Source organism: Talpa occidentalis, unplaced genomic scaffold (assembly GCF_014898055.3).
Source record: "Talpa occidentalis isolate TD23 unplaced genomic scaffold, MPIMG_talOcc4v2.1 talOcc4.3, whole genome shotgun sequence".
NCBI lineage: Eukaryota > Metazoa > Chordata > Mammalia > Eulipotyphla > Talpidae > Talpa > Talpa occidentalis.
The window spans coordinates 130,647,746-130,668,606 of record NW_023603184.1 but is presented as its reverse complement, the minus strand read 5'-3'; the positions used below and the strand labels follow the sequence as shown (position 1 = coordinate 130,668,606).

At 39.7% G+C, this 20,861-nt stretch overlaps 1 protein-coding gene across 1 annotated transcript; it reads left to right on the top strand.

The window, feature by feature from the left end:
- The first annotated feature begins 126 nt into the window (after positions 1 to 126).
- Positions 127 to 7,931, top strand: LOC119255184 (glutathione S-transferase LANCL1-like). The gene is given in 7 exon segments (XM_054699463.1): positions 127 to 147; positions 532 to 651; positions 653 to 679; positions 2,958 to 3,140; positions 4,843 to 5,019; positions 5,448 to 5,520; positions 6,345 to 7,931. Coding segments are annotated over 7 exon segments (678 nt in total). The 3' UTR covers positions 6,422 to 7,931.
- Positions 7,932 to 20,861: the final 12,930 nt, after the last annotated feature.

Below are 20,861 nucleotides of genomic sequence, written 5' to 3'. Positions count from 1 at the left end.
AAGTCTTTTAGAATCCACTTATTATGTGCCTAAACTGTTGGTTTGTTTCTCTAATTAGTATATCCCAAGTAGAAGGAAGGTGTATCTTGACCTCTGAGGATCAGGCAGAGAACCAGTAACTTCAAAATGAGTGCTGTTGGAAACTCAGTAAGTAGGAAGTGACTCAGTGTAAGAAAGGCAGCCTGCTCCATTTGAGAGTCGAGAGGCCCTTTCAGAGATATTGCAAGTCAGATTTCATTTCCCAGATACAGATGTCTTCTTTTGTGCCTAAAGAAGTTTATGCTTTCCTTTGACAGGTGAATTTTTGTAGGTGCTAGTGAGGTGTTCAAGATCTCCCATTACCTTTCCCCTTTTAGGCAACACACAGGCGTGCCTCTTCCTGAGTACAGAATTAAATCATGCCCTTCTATGGCTAAGATGGTATCTCATTCACTACGTTCCCCAGTACCTCTTCACAAAAAGTTCCTTATCTTCATTAGGAGGGTCTGTGTTCTAATTCCCTCATTATTTTTTGCCATTTTCTCCCTGTAGATTTGTGAAACTGTCTTAACTTCTGGAGAAAATCTAGCTAGAAAAAGAAACTTCACATCAAAGACTCCACTGATGTATGAGTGGTATCAAGAATACTATGTAGGTGCTGCTCATGGCCTAGGCAGGAATTTATTACTTCTTGATGCAGGTAAGAAGGGATGATGGTGAGACTATAAAATGTACTTCCTGACTATGCAATCTTGGGTGAGAGAACAGGTGCTTCAGCTCTATTTCTTTTTTTTGTTTTGTTGACCACTGCATCATGATCCTTATACCTGGCCTAGAGAAACAAGAATAATATTTGTCAAGGTGCATTTTAAAGTGTATAAATATAAAAGCACTGTGTTTTTAGATAATGTTTGATTGCCTACAGTGTGCTGCTTGTGCAAACTGAAGTGTTGTGACCTGTACTGCCCCATGAAGTGCCTTCTGCTCTCCTCTTCAAGCACATGTCCTGAATAAAGAATATTATTCCACCTTATAAGGCACAACCCACTGAAACAAATTCCAAAAGTAAGAACAAAATCAATAGAAAACAAATGAGCATATGTAGCCTAAGGCTTACTTAGAGAATAAAGCTAAAGAGCCTTTTCATGGATTTTGTGTAACTTAACTGAAAATAGTTGAATATGCTATGCCCAACAGTTCTTAGGAACTAATACTACTGGGGAACATCAGCCAAAGTCGAATAGACTAAGGACAAATAGAATTTACTGCAGCAAGCATAACCTGGAAGAGAGGTCAGAAGAGGACTTCTCAGGAGAGGATCATTTCCAGAGGCTTATTTAGCTCCCTTTAAGGAGAAAGAGGCACTTGTGAATAAAAATAAGAATTCATGGTAAAATCAAATTGATTTTTAATGGCAGCAAAGATGCCCCCCCCCCCTTACCTTCCCAAAGTGCAGTGTGGCATAAAGAAAAGCGTTTTATTAATATGTTCAATATGAGTGCTTGGATATACGTGTGACTAGCTGGTTGAGTAGCTGGCTATAATAATGCAAAATCAATGTCAGACCTTTCCTCTCTCTATAACTAAACAGTGACAACACAGCTGAAATCCTCAAGGTTATTACTGCTTTTGAATACAGAGTCGCACTCTAAGTTTTACTGACAGTAAGAGACCAAGTGTGGTATTTATTCTTCACTTCTCAATGAAGAGTTTTATCGTTAGAGGTTTTCAAAAGTGAAACACATTTCCTTATTGTATGTCTATAGCTAGATATAAATACAGATTCTTAAGTGTTTTTCAGAAAGGAGAATTCTTCTTTTTCAAAGTCTCAAGGTGAGTTAGAATCATAGATGTTAGTGACTGGACAGCCTTTTTACCTTCCTTTGAGCAGGTCATAAGAAAGTGTCTTTTCTGCCTCCTTTTATTAACACACAATAAGAAATCTGAAAACCCAAGTGTTAAGTTTTTCATTTGTAGATTATTGTATATTTAAAACGATTTAATTTTTAAAACTAAAAGTCTTTCCAGTAAGTATCTAGTTATCAACGTAAAACAAAACATTATCTATATAGGCCACATTAGATAATTCCTGCAGATTTGAGAATTCTCTCATTATACCCTAACATTGTAAACTGAACTTGAATAATATTCTTTGGGTACAGTGGAATCTGTGTTTCTCCTAGAGAACTTAGTTCACATTCTGAACTAAGTATCAGAAACTAGGTATCTGAACTAAGTATCTGAAAGCCTTATTGGTCATTATTGACTAGTTCCCTGACACCACCACTTCCTGCCTGTGCTCCACAACTCTGCCCACCCATCGCTCCCATGTGTCCACCTGTACCTGGCAAAAACAACACTTTGAATTTATTGTTTAAGATCTGAGCAGTGCATTGAATTAAGAGTAGGTACAAAATGAAAAACTAGTAATTGAATAAAATATGGAGCATATGTCTATGTGTCCTGTAAATATATAAATTGTTGTATCAAAACAGTCCTGCATAAGTGTGCATCCCAAGGTATCTGCAGAAAGGCTTGACCTACAGTCACACTGCAGATTAAGATCTAGATTCCAGTTCACTTACCTCATGAGCATCCTCATCTGTTGGAAGTTTTACCTACCACTTCTCTAAAGTAATAACGTTTGCTTGGTTTGTAGAATACATTTCTTTGTATCCTTTAAAGTATGCGTAAGGTATTAAAACTTTAGAAATTCTCTTATACTCACATTCTTAAGCATTGTATATAGATAATAATAAATATTGAAAAATAATACATACCTAAAGCCCCAAGCATTAATTAATAGCCTCATTTTAGTTTGTTCAGTATGTGAAAATATTGGATGGAATCCAAAACCTCTTAGTAACTTCAAGTTCTTTTTGGTCATATTTTCTTTCTGGCTTATGGTTCATATCATGTCTTAGGAAGGTATGTTTGCTTCAGAAGTACTAAAGAAGTACTACCTTTCTCATTTTTAGCCCAGTCTTCATGTAAGCTCTATGAAGTTACATAGTTTGGTCAAGCCCAGTATAGACTATGTTTGCCAGCTGAAGTTTCCTTCTGGAAATTATCCTCCTTGTGTGGATGATACTCGAGATCTGCTAGTCCACTGGTGCCACGGTTCCCCTGGGGTAATCTACATGCTCATCCAGGCCTATAAGGTACTGTGAATTTTCTCATTTCAGAAATACTTTGGAAAACAACATAAAATTGTATAATTTAAAATTAGCTTTATGTATAGCCCTTAAATGAGTAATAGATAAGTCACTTCTTGGACCTAAGATCACTTTGCCAAATGGATTATAATTCATTTCTCATAGTATCCACCGTGTACCATAGAAGACCCTATTCCTTAGACAGGAGACTGCTTCACCAATAGGCAGAATAAAGAGCAAAGCATTAGTGGTAGAGCCAAGATAAGCATTCCAGAAGCTCAATTCAAAATAGAATCTTCCTTTTACATTGCTGTATCTGCTATAGAAGAGTTGGCAGTTTCTCAAAAAATTAAACACAGAGGTAACCTAAGATCCAGCAGTTTCACATCTAGTTATATACCCAAAGGAATGAAAAACTATTAAAACAGATACTCATATACCAGTGTTCCCTAGCAGCATACCCAGAATGTGGAAATCGTCCAGTGTCCAACCACAAATGACTAGATAAACAAATGGGGTATGTGTATATAATGGAATATTACTTTGCTATAAAAAAGGAATGGATTTCTCATCCATTCTACAGCTTGCTTGAACCTTCAAAATATTATGCTAAGTGAAATAAGCCACAGACAAAGGACAACTACTGTATGATTCCACTTGTATGACATGAAAGTTAATGTGACATTTCTAGAATAGGCAAACCTCTAGAGATAGAAAGTAGAACAGAAATTACCAAGGGACTGACACAAGAGGGAGGGAGGCAAAGGCTGGAGAATTACCATTTCAGGGGCACAGAATTTCTGTTTGGAATGATTTTGGCAATAACGGTGGTAATTATACAACATTGTGGATATAATTAATGCCACAGAACTGTACACTTAAAATGGTACCTTTCATGTGATGTATATTTTCCATAACAAAAATGCAAATATCTCTTATAAAAAACATTGACTAGCAAAGCCATAATCAAGAAAAAAAATGTTTTTATGAGGGAAAGAAACAAATATACCAAGATATCTTTGCCTGTTGGTGCCATATCTACAAATTAAAATATACAAACAACAAATAGGTGCTCGCATCTCACAGTCTAAATAAGCGATTAGTATGTCACATTTTACATTTCAGAAACTTGGATATAAAGGAAGAACAACTTTTAAATCTGCCTTTTCTACTTTTAAGAGTACTTAATTTGCAATGAGCTTTCAAATATGTCTACTCAGAATATTTCTCAAGTCTTTGATAAACATGTAGGAAATGGCAAAACACTGTAAAGGTATCTGTATTTTTTGACATAGTCGTTCATAATAAATTTGCATGTTAATAAGTTTCTTCTTTATCTTGTAAAGAAACTTCCTAATAGTGAAGGAAACATTTATACCAAAGAAGGTAACACATGCTCTTTGGAAAATGGCTAACGATAATAAGTTCCAAGTAAAATACAGCACACAGACACATAAAACTTGAACCGAGCAAGCAAGGTCATGCCCAGTTACTTAAAAACAAAAAGAGCAAAACCAGTGAGTTTTTCTAATTTGGCCCCATTATATACAACACATTTCTCTGGCTCTAAATCTCTTAGTCTTTTCTTGCCTAACCACCTCCCACCTCCATTCTCCATCTCCCATCCTTACTTACCAAGAAGAAATGTTGACCAACGTTTCTTTTACATTATATCCCTTATAATAAAAACAGTGTCCCCTGACTGCAGGTGTTCAAAGAAGAACAGTATCTCAATGACGCCTATCAGTCTGCTGATGTGATCTGGCAGTACGGTTTGCTGAGGAAGGGGTATGGACTGTGCCACGGCGCTGCGGGGAATGCCTACGCCTTCCTGGCACTGTACAACCTCACACGTGATATGAAGTACCTGTACAGGGCCTGTAAGGTAGGGTCAACCCACCAAGAAGAAAGCACTGCCTCCCAGAAGATTGTGGAAAAGCTCTAATTAATGTGATTTCATTCATTTAGTTTTTAAACCATGAGTCTATAAAACAAGCACAGTTATTTAAAAAAGATCTTCCAAAGCCATTCAGCTGAATTAACTTTCTTTAAAAGGATATAATGCTACTCAGCAGCATTTATGGGAGGTACAGGGAAATGTAGAGAGCTTTCTTCCTTCTGTGATAACCTTAGAGATGCACAGCTCATAATGCTCATTAAATCCTTTCCTACTTCTTACTCTCTTTCAGACCACACATATCTCTGCATTAACTCATTTTTTTTAATCAGAGTAATTCTTAGGGATAATGTCTATCAACTTCTGTGGGTCTTGGAAGAAATCATTATTGTAAGTGAACTTGATCTAACTTTCAGTTTGCTGAGTGGTGCCTCGATTATGGAGAACATGGATGCAGAACACCAGATACCCCTTTCTCCCTCTTTGAAGGTATTTTTTTTTAAGATTTATTTTTATTTATTTATGCATACAAGAACTGGGTACATGTAGGCCCGAGGTGCAGGAGTAGAGAGGATTCACCAGAGACAGATTGGGGAGCAGAACAGTCAGATCTACTGAAACACACTGCTGAGGGGAGCAGTGGGTGAGACAGGAGAGGTCTCCTGTGCCATGTGGGTTTAGCTCCCTGGCCAGGGATCCAACTCTTGCCTCAGTGGCCAGCAATAGCTTGATAGTGCTGAGACTAACCCCTGCGCCACATGGGACGTCCCTGAAGGTATTTTTCATACATTACTTATTTGTTTTGTAATATCAGTATCTTCTTTCTGCTTGGTAATTCATGTATTTGAATTTGAGTTTTGTTAATATTAAAAATCAATTCACACAGTGACCACAAACTGGTACTCGTAGTCTAGTGGTGACTACCATTTGTCAAGACAGGCACCTCCTGGGCATTTTGCAGATGTGATCATAAGTCATCTCAGCAAAGCAAACAGTTACTATCCTCATATCCCCAATGCAGAGACTGAGGCTCAGGTAGTGAGTGGCCTGTGGCCATGGTGAAGGAGCACACTCACATATGGTAAAAGGCAGGGCTGTGCCTTCAACTTGGCTGACTCCACTCTTTCTCCTCGCTGCCACCTGGAGAAAGAACTGACCACCTCTCTAATGATCTCCTTTAACGTTGAGCTGCAACATATATACAGGCAGATGCCCACTTACTTAAATCACGGCCATTAATGTCATCATGTTGATGCTAAAATAAAGCAGGCTCACTCGGTATAATGATGTTTGCTTCTTTTCTCTTCCTTTAGGAATGGCTGGAACAATATATTTCCTGGCTGACCTCCTAGTACCCACAAAAGCCAAGTTCCCTGCATTTGAACTCTGAAAGGAAAGGCTACCCCCTGCATCTCATTGCATGACCCTTTCTGTGTATCAAACCTGGACTAATGCTGTCCTTGCTTTTTAAAAAACCAGAGGCAAACTGTGTACTTGATTTTTTTTCAGAATTCATCTTTAGTTCAGTTCCTTCAACATTTACCTTTACTTTAAAATATCCAAGGAAATCTCTTATCTTAACATTGGCTTCTTCCTATAGAAAGGGTTGGTGATATGTACAGAATTTGGAGGGCATATGTAGATTTAGATAAAAAAGTACTTTAGAACTTGGAGGAAATATTTTTCTTATTTAAGTTTATGAATATAATTGTCTTAATATTGCTCTTCAAATGTTCAGAAAAAAACTAAATGTAGGCAAAGAAAGATAGATGTGTGATTATAATTAGATATTGCCCTCCATCTCTTCTTCTAGCATATTCCTCTAACAGGACAGTTTCATGACTGCTTTTCACTAAGTGGTTGATTATGAAAGGGGACAAAAATATCACTACTCTATATATGTCCAGTATAAAAATTCCACGAGTTGCAAACTGGACTTGGGACCTGAATATCATTTTCAGAATTTACAATGCTTATTTAAACTAAAGATAATATGCGCTTTCGAATATGCTTCTTTTTGTTAGTAAGCATCCAAGTTCTATAGGCCATCATTTTTATCAAAAACTCCTAAAATGTAGTGGTCATGCTTTAAAAATTAGTTCAAGATAAGCTAACAACAGTTTATTGTTTTCTCTAAAATAAGTTTGTATATTTTGGAACTATTTAATTTTGTTTATTCTTTGGATTTAGTATGATCAAGAAGTTTTCTGTGTATGAATATATTATGACCTAGGATTTGAGTGAACCCTGTCTACTGAACTTCTAAACTTTTGCTTGTGTTCTACTTATTTTGCAAAGACTGTGGTTTAGTGCTGGCCATTTGTTAAAAGCCATAAGATATTTTCCTTCCGTTCAACCAATGTAGCCATTGGTTTTTTTGTAAAATAGTATAGTACTTCTATTTAAAGGGGGGAGGGGTGCTATATAACCAATAACTTGAATAAAAACAAAGCTTTTAATAGAAATGCTATTTAAGAGGTATTATCCAGTGATATTGCTTGGAACAAATAGATCCAGTCTCTTTGCATACCCCAAGCTTAATACTCATCACTTTTTGAGCCCACCGGATTAGCATTTATATGGTAAATGAAGAATCCTTGATGCTTCACATTCTGGGCAAATCCCCACTTACCAATTCCCACTCCTCCTCCTTCCATTACTGCCTTTTTCACTTTTGTTTCATCACTTCTGTATGTTTCTGATTAATTTTAAAACATTTCACTAGTTTAAAAAAAAAAAAACAGGGTCTAAAAATTTTAAAAGTGCCTGTTCCATGGCTCTCTCCATCACAGAAACATGTTTTTATTGAAACTTTGAACCAAATCCCACAGAGTGTATACTGGGTCCTGGGTATGATATCCTATTATTTTCCATTTAAAACCAAAATAGCTAATGTTTGTGGAAATGTGTGAACCTTTAAAGGCTACTGACAATATAGGATCTCAACATCCCACTGCTCAATCCCCAGCATTAGCTTACTTTTCTGTGACTTGCACTAGTCAGGGACAACCCTGTGCCTTTCAGATTTTAGAAGTGCTGCTGGTAAGCTGTGCTTTTCTTGTGAAGGTTTCAGAACAGCAACGCTGGCACTGACAGACAGTAAAGCTAATTTGCCTTTGGGTGGGTATCCAACTTGAAAGGATGAAGCTCATTTGGTTAAGTTAAATGTCTTACTATACTATACCTGCACTTATAGCTACTAACCAAGAGAAAAGAACAAACACACTTTCTCTTAGCCAGAAGAGACTTGATTATAGTGTTTCTCCAAAGACCTTGATTGATTTAACCCCGGGAGGACTTCAAGGCAGAGAGAACATTTGAGTAAGTTTATGGTTCCTATATGGATTGCACTTCAGCCACTGTGAGCCATTAGCAAATGTAGCATTGCAAACACAAGTCAGATTTCATTTCTTCTTCAGCTTTTGAAGACTTACCAAACTGGCAGGATTTTTATATTTATGCCATTATTTTTATGCTTAAGAGCTAAGAAAGTTTGATAGGACTTGAAACTCAGGCAAAGACTATAAAACTAAGACTAATACCCTAGCACCATGGTAGAAATTGAAAGTTACAAAAGCTCTCTTAATATTAAAAAAAAAGGTATCCTTTCAGTTCTATTTCTGTTGCATCATTTTCCCCTCAGATATTTTTCTTATTGGTAAAAACCTTGCCAAAATGTGCTTCCCAGAAAACTCAATAGCATCTCTTATCTCCACATGAAGACTCACTAGTACAACCTTAAAAGCTTGTCAAGCAGTATTCAGTTTACCTGTCATGTGGTTCTGTTTCTGTAATGATGGGAAATTGCAGTGATTAACTTTGCAGCACATAAAAAATGTTAACATCAGAACCATTTCCATGATGCCATTGGGTTTGGTCTCATCTGAGTTGTCAGTGTTTAATCCTTACAGTCATTTGGCTCACTTTTCATCTTTGATGTCAGCTCCAATTATTTGATATTAAAAACATATGGTAGGTAGTTTTAAGTAAAAGTGTGTCCAAGGCCATTTTCTATAATTATTACCACTTCCATAAATGACTGAATTGAGAGATACACTCTGCTCCTAAATAATTGGGTTAATTTGTTTCTGATCTTAAGATGTGCTGCCTTCTACTAGCTGATTTTGAAACAAAAAATGTGAACAGCGAACATTTATTCATCTGCTCATTTGACTACTAGAACTTACCTGTAGTCCTTTAGAACTCACACTGAATGCTGATTCCATTTTTCTTCCCCTAAATAGGTCAGAGCACCCCAATTCTGTAGTGCTGATGTATAGAAGTACTGTTCTTTCCTGTAGATATAAAACAAAATGTTTGGATATTCAGGGAACCTACCCCAAGATTATTTTGCTATTTTTTGGCAGGGCTTGCAATCATATGTATTTCTATGTTAAGGAATCAACTTCATTGGTTCTCAATAAAATTTTATTAGATTATCTGTCATCATGTGCTTTCATTTGCTATAGCTTTAATTTAATATTTCCTTCCAATGGTAAATGAGGGCTGTTCTGTATATACTCATTCACTAGGGTTTGTTCCTGACTATTCCTCCATTGTTCTTCAAGATTTTGAGCACATTTTGAAAGTAGACATTATAGGAAAATATTTTAAACTATGATCATTATAGAATTAGATGGAAGCTGCTGTGCTTCAAGCAGAGTAGTATGTTAGCTATCTCTTACAAATGAGAATCTACCCTGGGGTTACTAACTAAAGGCCTAATCCAAAAAATTTGATTTCTCTGACCAATTATGAAAGAGGAGGGGGTTTTACACAAGACATAATTCTAAAATGCATGTGCAGAGTTGGAAGAGTTCTGCTGAGTCATCTGCCTGACTTTGTGTGACTTCTTTTCATACCACATCTACATGGTGTCACTTAGCAAATAGAGATTTGTCAAATAAAACACTTGCTTTTATCCCTGAATAACATTTTGTCCTCTGGTACATACCATTAAAATGCCCTTCATGCTCCTAGATGATTGTTTGAATGACTCATAATATGAATGATAAGTGATAAACACTTTTATTTCTGTCCTTTGAACAAAGGCATAGATGGTGGTATCACATCTTTAGATGTGGGCAATGAGGCATAGCGAGGACAGTGCGTCTGAGGCTACTAAGACACTCCTGATGCTGGGAGCATTCCTCTAACTCTCCACAAGATGACATTTCAATTGGTAAGGCCAGCTAGCATGGTCCTCAGGATTAGCACTCCCTGGCTCATCTTCCTATGAAAGAGGAATGATTTTAATAACGTTCATTTGCACCATAATAGTAATCTCAGGAACAAGTAAAACTTGAAGTTATTCATCTCCTGTGACTTATCTGTAACAGTTTGATTTATTTTTCCTAACTTTGTATTAGAAAAGTATTTCCTCTCATACTCTATGAATAGAGTAATATTTGTGTCATTTCTTTTCCCCTAGATAGTTCTCGCTGTGGATTCAGCACCATTAAAAAACTAGTGTCTTCTCTAATCTTACAACATCAGTTAAACTGAGAGAACTTACAAATCAGTCACCTGATTATTTCTTACTGTTTCCCATCTAAACTCTCCCTCTTTCTTCTAAAGCTGAAGTTCAATTAACAAAGCAAGAACATTTTTTTTTTTGTAGTGGAGATGACTGACTTCATTGTCCCATTATTTAAACTATCCAAACACTGTTTTCTAGAAGCCCTGTGCTTGTGCATCCTCAGAGACCTATTTGACAATTTGGTGAGTAATGGGAGAAAACAACAAACATGATAAATAAAAATACAAAATAATGAGGATAGAGAAGTGAATCTTAGCAGGACCGCTACTCACAACGAACTAGCTTAATTTCACATTTCTACATTATGTTAACTTTCCACCCACATGTAAATTATAACCATGGTGACATTAAATCTGTAGCTAATGTGTTAGAGCTCTACAAATAAGTGTTAGAGAAAGCGTTTGTGAGTCAATTAGTCATTATGCAGGGAAAGGCAGGACTCTTGCTAAGTTGGTTTATGAAGTAGCTTCATGGTTGCCTAATTTCTCTTCTCTGATGGAGCTGGGATATTAAGAAAATCAGTTGTAACAAAAAATGTCAATGTGCCTCACTGTGAAAGTTGATGCTTAATATTGATTGTTCTCTCAGGATTCAGCATTTAGGAATTAACATGTACCCCCTTGCTGTATAATACACACTGCTATCACTGTGTTTATATGCTGCAAATAGAGCATTTTATTTGATCATGCCACGAGCAATGCTTTAAAATTTTATCCCCCAAATTCATTAAACACATACATGCTTGTGCAAGGTGCCTGGCAGGCAGTTCTGGGTAAATAAGGTAGACATCTCTGCTCTGAAAACTCAATCTGGTGAAGAAGACAGGTGCCGAGACAAGTGATTACATGAAAAGTTATTCTAGTATTCCTGTTACCTCTCCAACTACCCTCGTTCACAATTTCAAGAATGTTCAGGTTTCTTATGCGACCTGTGGTTTCTGTCTATATTTGGAGTTAATGGAGCTCGGTTCTCCTGCAGGGAGAAAACACTTTAAAAGTCACTCAGCATCTACAAAGCACTGAGTTATTTCATTAGGACCACCTTGGTGATGGGCAAGGTAAAAGGAAATTAGACGACAGAGCCACTTGCCCTCAAAATTCTACTTAGTTACCTGACTTCCAAAATCATCCAGTATTATTATTAATGATTTAGGTTAAATCCACTTCTTTAGGAGTCTTCTGAAAATGCAAGTATTTTCAAAGACATAGTATGTCAACCTGCTATTTGTCATTAGCACCTAAGTAACTGGTTCATGACCTACATAGCAATTAATCTGAAGATCTTCCATCCAGAAAATATTAATCATGCTGCTAGAATATGTTCTATAATAGTGTCCAGCTAGTACTAGGAAGACAAGCTGTCTCCTCACAGAAGACTGTAAAATCTGGAGATAAATATGAACAAGTAACTTCAGTGTTATAGAAAAAGACTAGGTTGGGGTAGGTAGTAAAAAGGGAAAGCTAGAAGTATATGAGAATCAAGGAAATTTGTTAAAGAAACATTAAGGTCAGGCCTTCTCAACCATGAGTACAAATCCTCTGGGGATCTTCTTATGATGATTCTGAAATGCCCATTCAATGGAGCCTAAGATCCTGCATTTCTAGGAGCCCCTGCTGATGCCATAGAGACTACTCTAGGTATCATGGGGACTAGATAATCAACCCACTATGAGTCTGAACTCAGTAGAGCAGAAGGAAGTAATGCTGGGAGTTAGCAGAGCAGTTGAAAGGACTGATTGATATGTGTGAATCAAAGAGCACAGGCAGTAGCAGCAAGAGCATGAAAGAGCTGAACTGACTGGAGTCTTGATTTCTGATGTGACACAATTCCATGTCATGTCAAGGCAATACAGTCATGAGGTGATCGGTTTCCTGTGGTGGAGATTGTGGTAAACAAAAGAAATGCACTTGGAACAAATATGTGTTTACAATTTGATGGAAAAACTGTCAGACATTTAGAATCTCTTGCCATCCATAGAGTCATAAACTTTTAGTAATATGAGAATTATATGAAAAAAATTTATACTGAGGAATTAATCTGAGTCATTTAGAATCATCAAGGTTTTTAAGAGGAAAATTAGGCCCACCTGCTCCTTGTTTAGAATTTATGGAGAGCCATGATTAGTCAGCCAACTTTTCAAAGTGTTAAACACAAACACCATTTCCAATTTTTTTTCATAACGTGTTCTGAGTTGTTAATGTACACTAGGTGTCAATTGCCCCTATTTGCCATCATGCCGTTTAACATATTTCGTAAACAAAAATTCCATAGAATGTATGTCTGTAGTGACTCGGGATTTATCAAGGACCCTTCAGTGCTTAAAAACAAGGCTGATCCAGGAAGCTTAGAAACTTCCCTAGAAATGGGGAAAAAAAAATTACTTCTCAACTTCCTACATTGACACACTGATTGATACAAGTAACTATAGGCATTAATATACTTACACTGCCATTCACATACACATATTTTCTGGGTTTTTTTAAAAGATTTATTTATGCATACTGAGGTATAGGCCACAGGTATGGGGGGGTGAGAGGATTCACCAGAGACAGACCCGGGAACAGAACAGGCAGACTGACCAAAGTACACTGCTGAGGGGAGCAGCGGGTGAGTCAGGAGAGGTCTGCTGTGCCATGTGGGTAGCTCCCTGGTCGGGGATCGCTTTGGCAGAGGATAGCTCCATAGGTTGTATCTTAACCCCTTGCACCACCAGGGAGGCCCCTTTTCTGGGTGTTTTGATTCAACTTCGATCCTAGGAGTTTGATTTTCATTTGCTCAAACTAGAAATTGATTCAATTTACATGATTCACATATCCAGTGCATTTTTACCACTTACAATGGTGAATGTACAGCCTGTGTTATTCTGTCTTTTACACATTCTCATATTTTGTTGAAATATTAAAAACTTTTGTAGTGCAAGCATGCACAGGGCAGCTTCACTATCCAGCCAGGTAGACGGATAAAGAAAGGAGAGTCCCAGAGCCCATGGCGGATTTTTCAGGTTTTAATGCTCCCTCAGGGAACCAGGTACACAGACACACCAGGAAGGGAGGTGGCATGTAGGGAGGCAGGCACAGGCAAGGTGTGGGGAGAATGGAGGGGGTAAGAGTAGAGGGGCTGCTGGAAGGAAGGCAGGCAGGAAACAGAGCCTCCCAACCCCCCATGAATCTTACACTCTGGTCTCTCCCTGGAGTTCCCTTGTAGACTCACCTCTTCTGTAGCCACTGCTTCTGCAGCCATCTTCCCGTGGCTGTCTTCCCAGCTCTGAGTGACACCGCTGTTATAGTGCTGACCTCTAAGCTCAGGCGTGTACACTCACCCATACTTCACCCATACTTCACATGTCCACAATCAGCACGCATGCCCTGCACCCACACTCCCAAGCGTCTCCTGCATTAGCACAATCAAGGCCACAAGTGAGAGCCACAGAGGCTAGTGGCACAAAAAGCCTGACCAATTCACTTACCCTACAACCTTATAAAGGGCTTTTCCTATTTCCACGTGTAGGGTAAGGTGAAAGTATCAGGCTTTTCTGCCCTCCCGCCATTAAGATAGATGACAGAACCCTGTGGTCCTGAATGCATGCCTGATGGCGGGCACCTGGAGTAGGGTGTGGGCATATGTAGATGGGATTCGACTGGCCTAATACTGGACTTCTAAGGGCGGCGTCGCGGGGACACCAGCAGAAGCCAAGAACGAACAGAAGCAGGAGAGCAGAGAAGCAGAACACGAGAGAAGGCCGGAGAGCCCAGATAGAGTGAGGATTTGCTGGGGGCTGGGAGGACTGCCAGCCTCCCAGCCCCCCAGCACCCCTGCCTGCCATATGCTTGGTAAATCTAAATAAAAGATCTGCAAAAGCCACTGAGGACTCTGACTCCTTTACCCGGTCTGCATGGGATCATACAAAACCTGCTCAGTGGCCTACTCCTGTCCCTACACCACAAAAAAGCCAAATGTATCATTTTTTCTTTTTTTTTTAAAGATTTATTTATTTATTTATATAAGCACTGGGTACAGTGAGAAGCGCGAGAGGGTGAGAGAATTCACCAGAGCCAGAGCGGGGAACAGAACAGGCAGACTGACGAAATACACTGCTGAGGGGAGCAGCGGGCGCGGCAGGAGAGGTCTGCAAGCCATGTGGGACCCTTATCCGGTGCTGGGTATCAAACCGCCACTGCAGAGGCTACGGGCAGCTTTGCAGCCCAGCACTCAACCACTGTGCCACCAGGGGAGGCCCAAATGTATCATTTTTTTTCTATCTTTGATTCCTTCGAGTTGCCTCTTCACCTTAATTTCCTAACTTAGTGATGGTGTTACCATCTACCTGGTGCTCAAGCCAAAAGCAGTGAGTGTGATCTCAGACCACTGGGTCTCAAAGTGTAGTCTCTCGACCAGTAACGTCCAGAACATTTCCTGGATCTCGTTGGAAATATCATTTTTAGTTTTTCTGTTTTCTGTTGTTTAGTATGGCTTTGCTTGACTGGTTTAATCAATAGTGAGCACCTAATTAATAAAGCCTGCATACTCCTGAGCTGGTAACACGATGAATAACAGACTTTGTCCAGCAGATGTCAGTAGAGCTTATTTTAATCATGTCAATTGTTAATGAACTTGGAAAATAAATGAAAATGATGGGAGAAAAAATGCTTGCACCCAGACAGCATTCCCTTGTTGACATTTGAGAAAACGGCATCTATATATGTATATAAAAGAGTCACATGACCATTCAGGCATGTTAGAAATGCTCTAGGAAATGAGGTCAAAACACACACGGTATGAATGGTAAATTTCTTCCACTTCAAAGTTTAGAGCTATTTAAACTGGACATCATGTTACTGTGAACTAGAGCCCAAATCATGAGAGATAAGGGGAGTGCTCAACTGGACATGGAAGATCAATCAAATACAGGTTATGGTGCCAGTAGAGACTGCTTTTTTGAAGATCAGAACTTTATCACACTTTACCAATAATTTGCACCTCTCCTCTTTATTGAGAGTAATAGTATACCATCCCTTTGTACTCATAGAAATACAAAGAACTCTCTATGGCTTTAAATTTAAAAGGAGGGCAAGGAAACAGGAAACCCAAGGTTTTCTGCTTCTTTTAAAGAAAAATTTACATAAAATTCACTAAACCCAAAAGGTTTTCAAAGACTGATGAAGCCATCAGAATGGTAAACTATCATCATTATCATTATCATTAGACTTTTCCTAGCTCTGAATATCTAGCTTTCTACTATCTTTTAGAATAAAAGATATTTAGAATATCTTTTAGAATATCTAATAATCTCTTTTAGAATATCTAAAATTTCTAGTTTTTACCTAAGAAAATTAGATCTTTCCAGAATTCTTAAAGGACCAACATTTTTTTTTTTTTTTTCTAGCAGGCTGTCCTGGGCCAGACCTTGTATGTTTTGGGCTCTGAGTTCTCTCCGGGTACCTCTTCCCTTCCAATCTCCAGCCTTCCCTGCACTCCAACCACACTTGGAGTACTTGAGGACAGACACATCAACACCCACCAAAAGATGTTGGTGCTCATGGGCTGTTGGTCTCAGGGGCTGGACACCGGGATGGGGGTTGATCTATGGCAACATGGAGTGAGAGACCTTTCAGGCACCCTGGAACACCAGCTAGGACTTGTCCCTTTTGATTGAGAGACAGTATAGTAGCCGTTTTTATTCTTATTTTCAGCCAAAAGGAAATTAAATGACTTTTTTGATGTTCATTTTCCTCCAACACACACACACACACACACACACACACAATCTCAAACTCAGAGTTCTGTTTCAATCTTCTTCATAGCCTCCTTCACTCTCTCCTACCCACAAGCCTCAAATTGTTCTACGAGTCCCTGATGTACCATCCAGGAGGGAGAGCTACTTTTATAAAATCATCTTCCTCTGCAGCAGCCCATTTACTGTACTTTTAAATTACCATAACTTAATGGGGAGAAAGGAAGTTTATATTCTCAGCAATATTAGGAGGATAAAAAAAGACAAGAAGCAACTGACTTTTATTAATAACTTTGCTGGAAAGTGGCAAGGCAACATCTGGAATACTTATTACCCATTTGGCATGCTGCTCATCTCCATGGATAAGATTCAACATGACAAGCTCTGTCAAAAGGAAATAAGCTCCATCTAGTTAAATTAGAATGATTAGGGTCATTTAGACAGAGGAAGTTTAATTTGTATGGATCTAGAAATTTTATACAAACTGGAATACCTAAGTATTTAATCTTCCCTGAAGCTCAATTTAAAATTGAAAGAGTCTATTGCATAGATCTATAATGAGATGAGACATATTAGAAATTAATTTAACTATTACTGCGCTGAGAGCGTAGAGTTCAAAAAAATCAAAGAATGTTTTACTTGCAGTTTGTACACAATAATAGAAGAAAACATTTTGCAACAATTCATTAACCATTCTATTATTTTAGGAGCTTTCTAAATGAAAACTTGCATATCGGGAGTGAACTAAAATTTTTTCTATTGCCTTTTAAAATTCTTCTGACAAATACTGGGTGATTTCATTCATGTGATAAAGAAATAAAGGAGTAGAAAAACTAAACCAAAAAAAACCCTAGAAATCTAGGATTTCTAGATTCTAGAAATCTGACTGTTGAATTGAGGTTTCCAGAGGGGCAACATCAGGGTGGGGTATAACTGGGGGAGATGGGGTCTCCCTGGTGGCGAAAGGGGTTAAGCACAGCACTGTGAAGCTATCCACAGCCTTGAGTTCGATCCCTGGCAGGCCAGAGAGCTACCCACAGGGCACAGGAGACTCTCCTGCCTTGCCTGATGCTCCTCAGCAGTGTATTTCAGTCAGTCTACCTGTTCTGCTCCCCACTCTGTCTCTGGTGAATCCTCTCACCCCCCACACCTGTGGCCTGTACCCTAGTCTTATATGCATAAATAAATCAATCTTTGAAAATATATAAATAAAAATAAAATGGGGGAGAGAACTTATATCCCTAAATCATATACCATGTTGTGGCTCAGTAACGTAGATTTTTTTTTAAGATTCAGTGTAGGGCCTCCCCGGTGGCGCAGCGGTTGAGCACTGGGTTGGGAAGCTGCCCGAGGCCTCTGCGGTGCTGGTTCGATCCCTGGCTTCACCAGAGGAGGGTCCCACATGGCGCGCAGACCTCTCCTGCCGCCCGCTGCTCCCCTCAGCAGTGTACTTCGGTCCCTCTGCCTGCTCTGCTCTCCGCTCTGGCTCTGGTGAATTCTCTCACCCTCCTGCGCTTCTGACTGTACCCAGTGTATGTATAAACAAAACAAACAAACAATCAAATAAATAAATAAACATGCGTCTATAAAAAAAAAATCATTAAAAAAAAAAGACTCAGTGTAAATACAACGATGGTTTTTGATGGAAATGTTTCATTTCAGTTAGAACTTAGTGAAAATTAACAATCATTTTCCCTGTTGTATAGCACCGAATCTATCTAATGACCACCAAAAGTTGGTTAAGAATTTTGGTTCTGGGCGGAGCAACATGGCTGTGAGGAGACTCTGCGAGTAAGATCTCCCATTAAAAAAAAGTTAATAGGGAGGAAAAGCGGCAGGTCCCAGTGAGAACTGGGACACGGAAGATAAACAGGTGACGCCAGCGAACTGCCCGAAGAAGAAACTGGCCATAAAAGAGGACTAGAAGGGAGGGAAGCGCAGAACCCTGCTCCCCTCCCCCGCCCACAGAGGCGGCACTCTCCGACCGGCAGAGAGGAGGAAACAACAAACCAAAACGACCCACAAGAACAAACGACACAGCAAGCGGGACTGTGAGTGGAAAGGAACTATTGCAGCCACCACACCCCGTGAACGGGAGCTGAGGCGAACCCTGCAGGATCCACCGCGGCGGTGAGCGAACGGCTCCGGGCGCCATTAGAGAAGAACAAAGACCCCGGGAGACGCGCACACAGCCCGGGCTGCCGGTAAGCCTGCGCGGAAACGCGGCGCTCTCGGCGCGCTTGAAAAGCAAGTGCAGACCGGGATCGCGGCTGCCCAGGTCCCCGCGCCTGCGACCTAGGCTTGCGGGGAGACGACCTAGGCTTGCGGGGAGACGCGCGGAGGTCCTCACTGAGGTGAAGGTCCCTCCCTGAGTGAGCAGGAACCAGGCGCCCAGGCACGGGAGCGGTGCAAAAGGCGCCATTCCCGCGCCACTGAACTGGGCTACAGCCCGCGTCCTGGAACTGAGGGCTTTGAACTGAGACCCGGGGCACGAAAATTCGGGGCGTGGTTTCTCCACGACGGTGGGGCACAAGGCAGACACAGCACCCCAAAGCTGTTGAGGTGTACCCTACCATTCCTGCTCTGTTCTCTGTCCCACGGGGTGGGGGGAGGCGAAAAACAGCCCCCCAAGGACAATAAGAGAGATCTCTGGCGCCACCTAGCGACCAGGAAAAAAAAAGTCACTAACACCCTATAAAACAGGACATTTCTTAAGACTGCTTGAAAAGGGCAGGTTTCTGGAGGACCCAGTGGCCAGCCGGGAAGTTATTCCACGCCAGGCCCCTTCCGACCAGCAGTCTGAGCCCACAGAGGGAGCAGGCACCCACGTCCGGGGCAGACCGGGTGCGCAGAAGAGTGTGCCTGAAACCGGAGGCGCAGGGACTACATCCCGCTTCGCCATTTGAGAACAGGGACATTTCTTCAGTAAAAACTGCCTAAATCCAGCAGAAAGCTCCCCCAGAAGACAGAGATGGCTCCTGGAAGAGCCAGAGGGGAGCGGAGAAGTTCACCCAAGATGTCAGTCAGTCCGAGCAACACAGTGTCCCAACGCATACGACAAATTAGAAAACAGACAGTAGGGAGTAGAAGAACCACACGCAACCTAAAAACTCCTCAGGAAAGAAGCACACCACAAAAAGAAAACCACTCCCCAGATTGCAACGACAGCAACTTGGAAGAACTTCTGAGCCTTCCAGAAAGAGAATTTAAAATTGCCATGATTAAAAAAGTGATAGATCAGAAGAAGGAAATTGAGTCCTAAAGAGGGAAGTAAGAGAAATGCAGGAGATCAAAGAATTAATGGAGGAACTAAAGAACTCTGGGAAAGCAATGAAAGCAGAATAGATGAAATGGAAGAACGAATAAGTAATCTTGAAGACACAGAAATAAAAAGAACCAAAACAGAAAAGGAAAGAGAAGTACGAAGGAAAAAGAATGAAGAAAGACTTCGGGAACTATCTGACTCCATGAGGAAAGGAAATATAAGAGTTATAGGAATTCCAGAAGGAGAGGAGAGAGATGTAGGAACAGAGAAAATATTCATGGATATAATTGAAGAGAACTTCCCAAATGAGAAGAAGGAGCTGAAAATTGATATACAAGAAGCAAGAAGAACACCAAACTTCCACGACGAAAGGAAAAACACAGCAAGACACATAATAGTAAAGCTCCCAAGAATCCAGGACAAGGAAAAAATAATGAAGCTGACAAGAGGGAAGAAACAGATAACATTCAAAGGAAAACCAATCAGGCTGACATCAGACTTCTCTGAAGAAACACTACGGGCAAGGAGAGAGTGGAGGGACATAGTCAACAGACTCCAAGAAAACAGATGCCAACCAAGAATACTCTATCCCGCAAAGCTCTCTTTCCTCCATGAAGAAAGAATATGGACCTTCCCAGACAAAGAGAAACTCCGGAATTTCATTGCGACTAAACCCCCACTCCAAAAATACTACAAGGAATCCTAAAGCCAGAACCTCAGAGGGACGAATAACAACGAAAGAAGACCAAAAAAAAAAAAAGTTATTAAAAGAATAAATAAATAAAATCAAAGGAAAGACAAACATAATGGCAAATACAGATGCTAACATATCAATATTAACTCTAAATGTAAATGGACTAAACTCTTCAATAAAAAGACACAGAGTTGCAGCCTGGATTAAGAAACAAAACCCAACCTTTTGCTGTCTCCAGGAAACACATTTAGCTACAAAAGATAAAAATAGGCTCAAAGTCAAAGGATGGAAAACAATCCTGCAAGCAAATGGGCCAAAAAAGAAAGCAGGAACAGCTATACTTATATCAGATAAAACAGACTTCAAACTCAAAAAAATAAAAAGAGACCCCAATGGTCACTACATTATGATTAAGGGGACAATACTTCAAGAAGAAATAACACTCATTAACATATACTCACCAAACGAAAGAGCACCAAAATATATCAGACAACTGTTGTCCTCTCTGAAAACAGACATCAGAGAAAACACATATGTAGTGGGAGACTTCAACACACCACTATCAACAATGGATAGATCAACAAGACAAAAAATAAGTAAA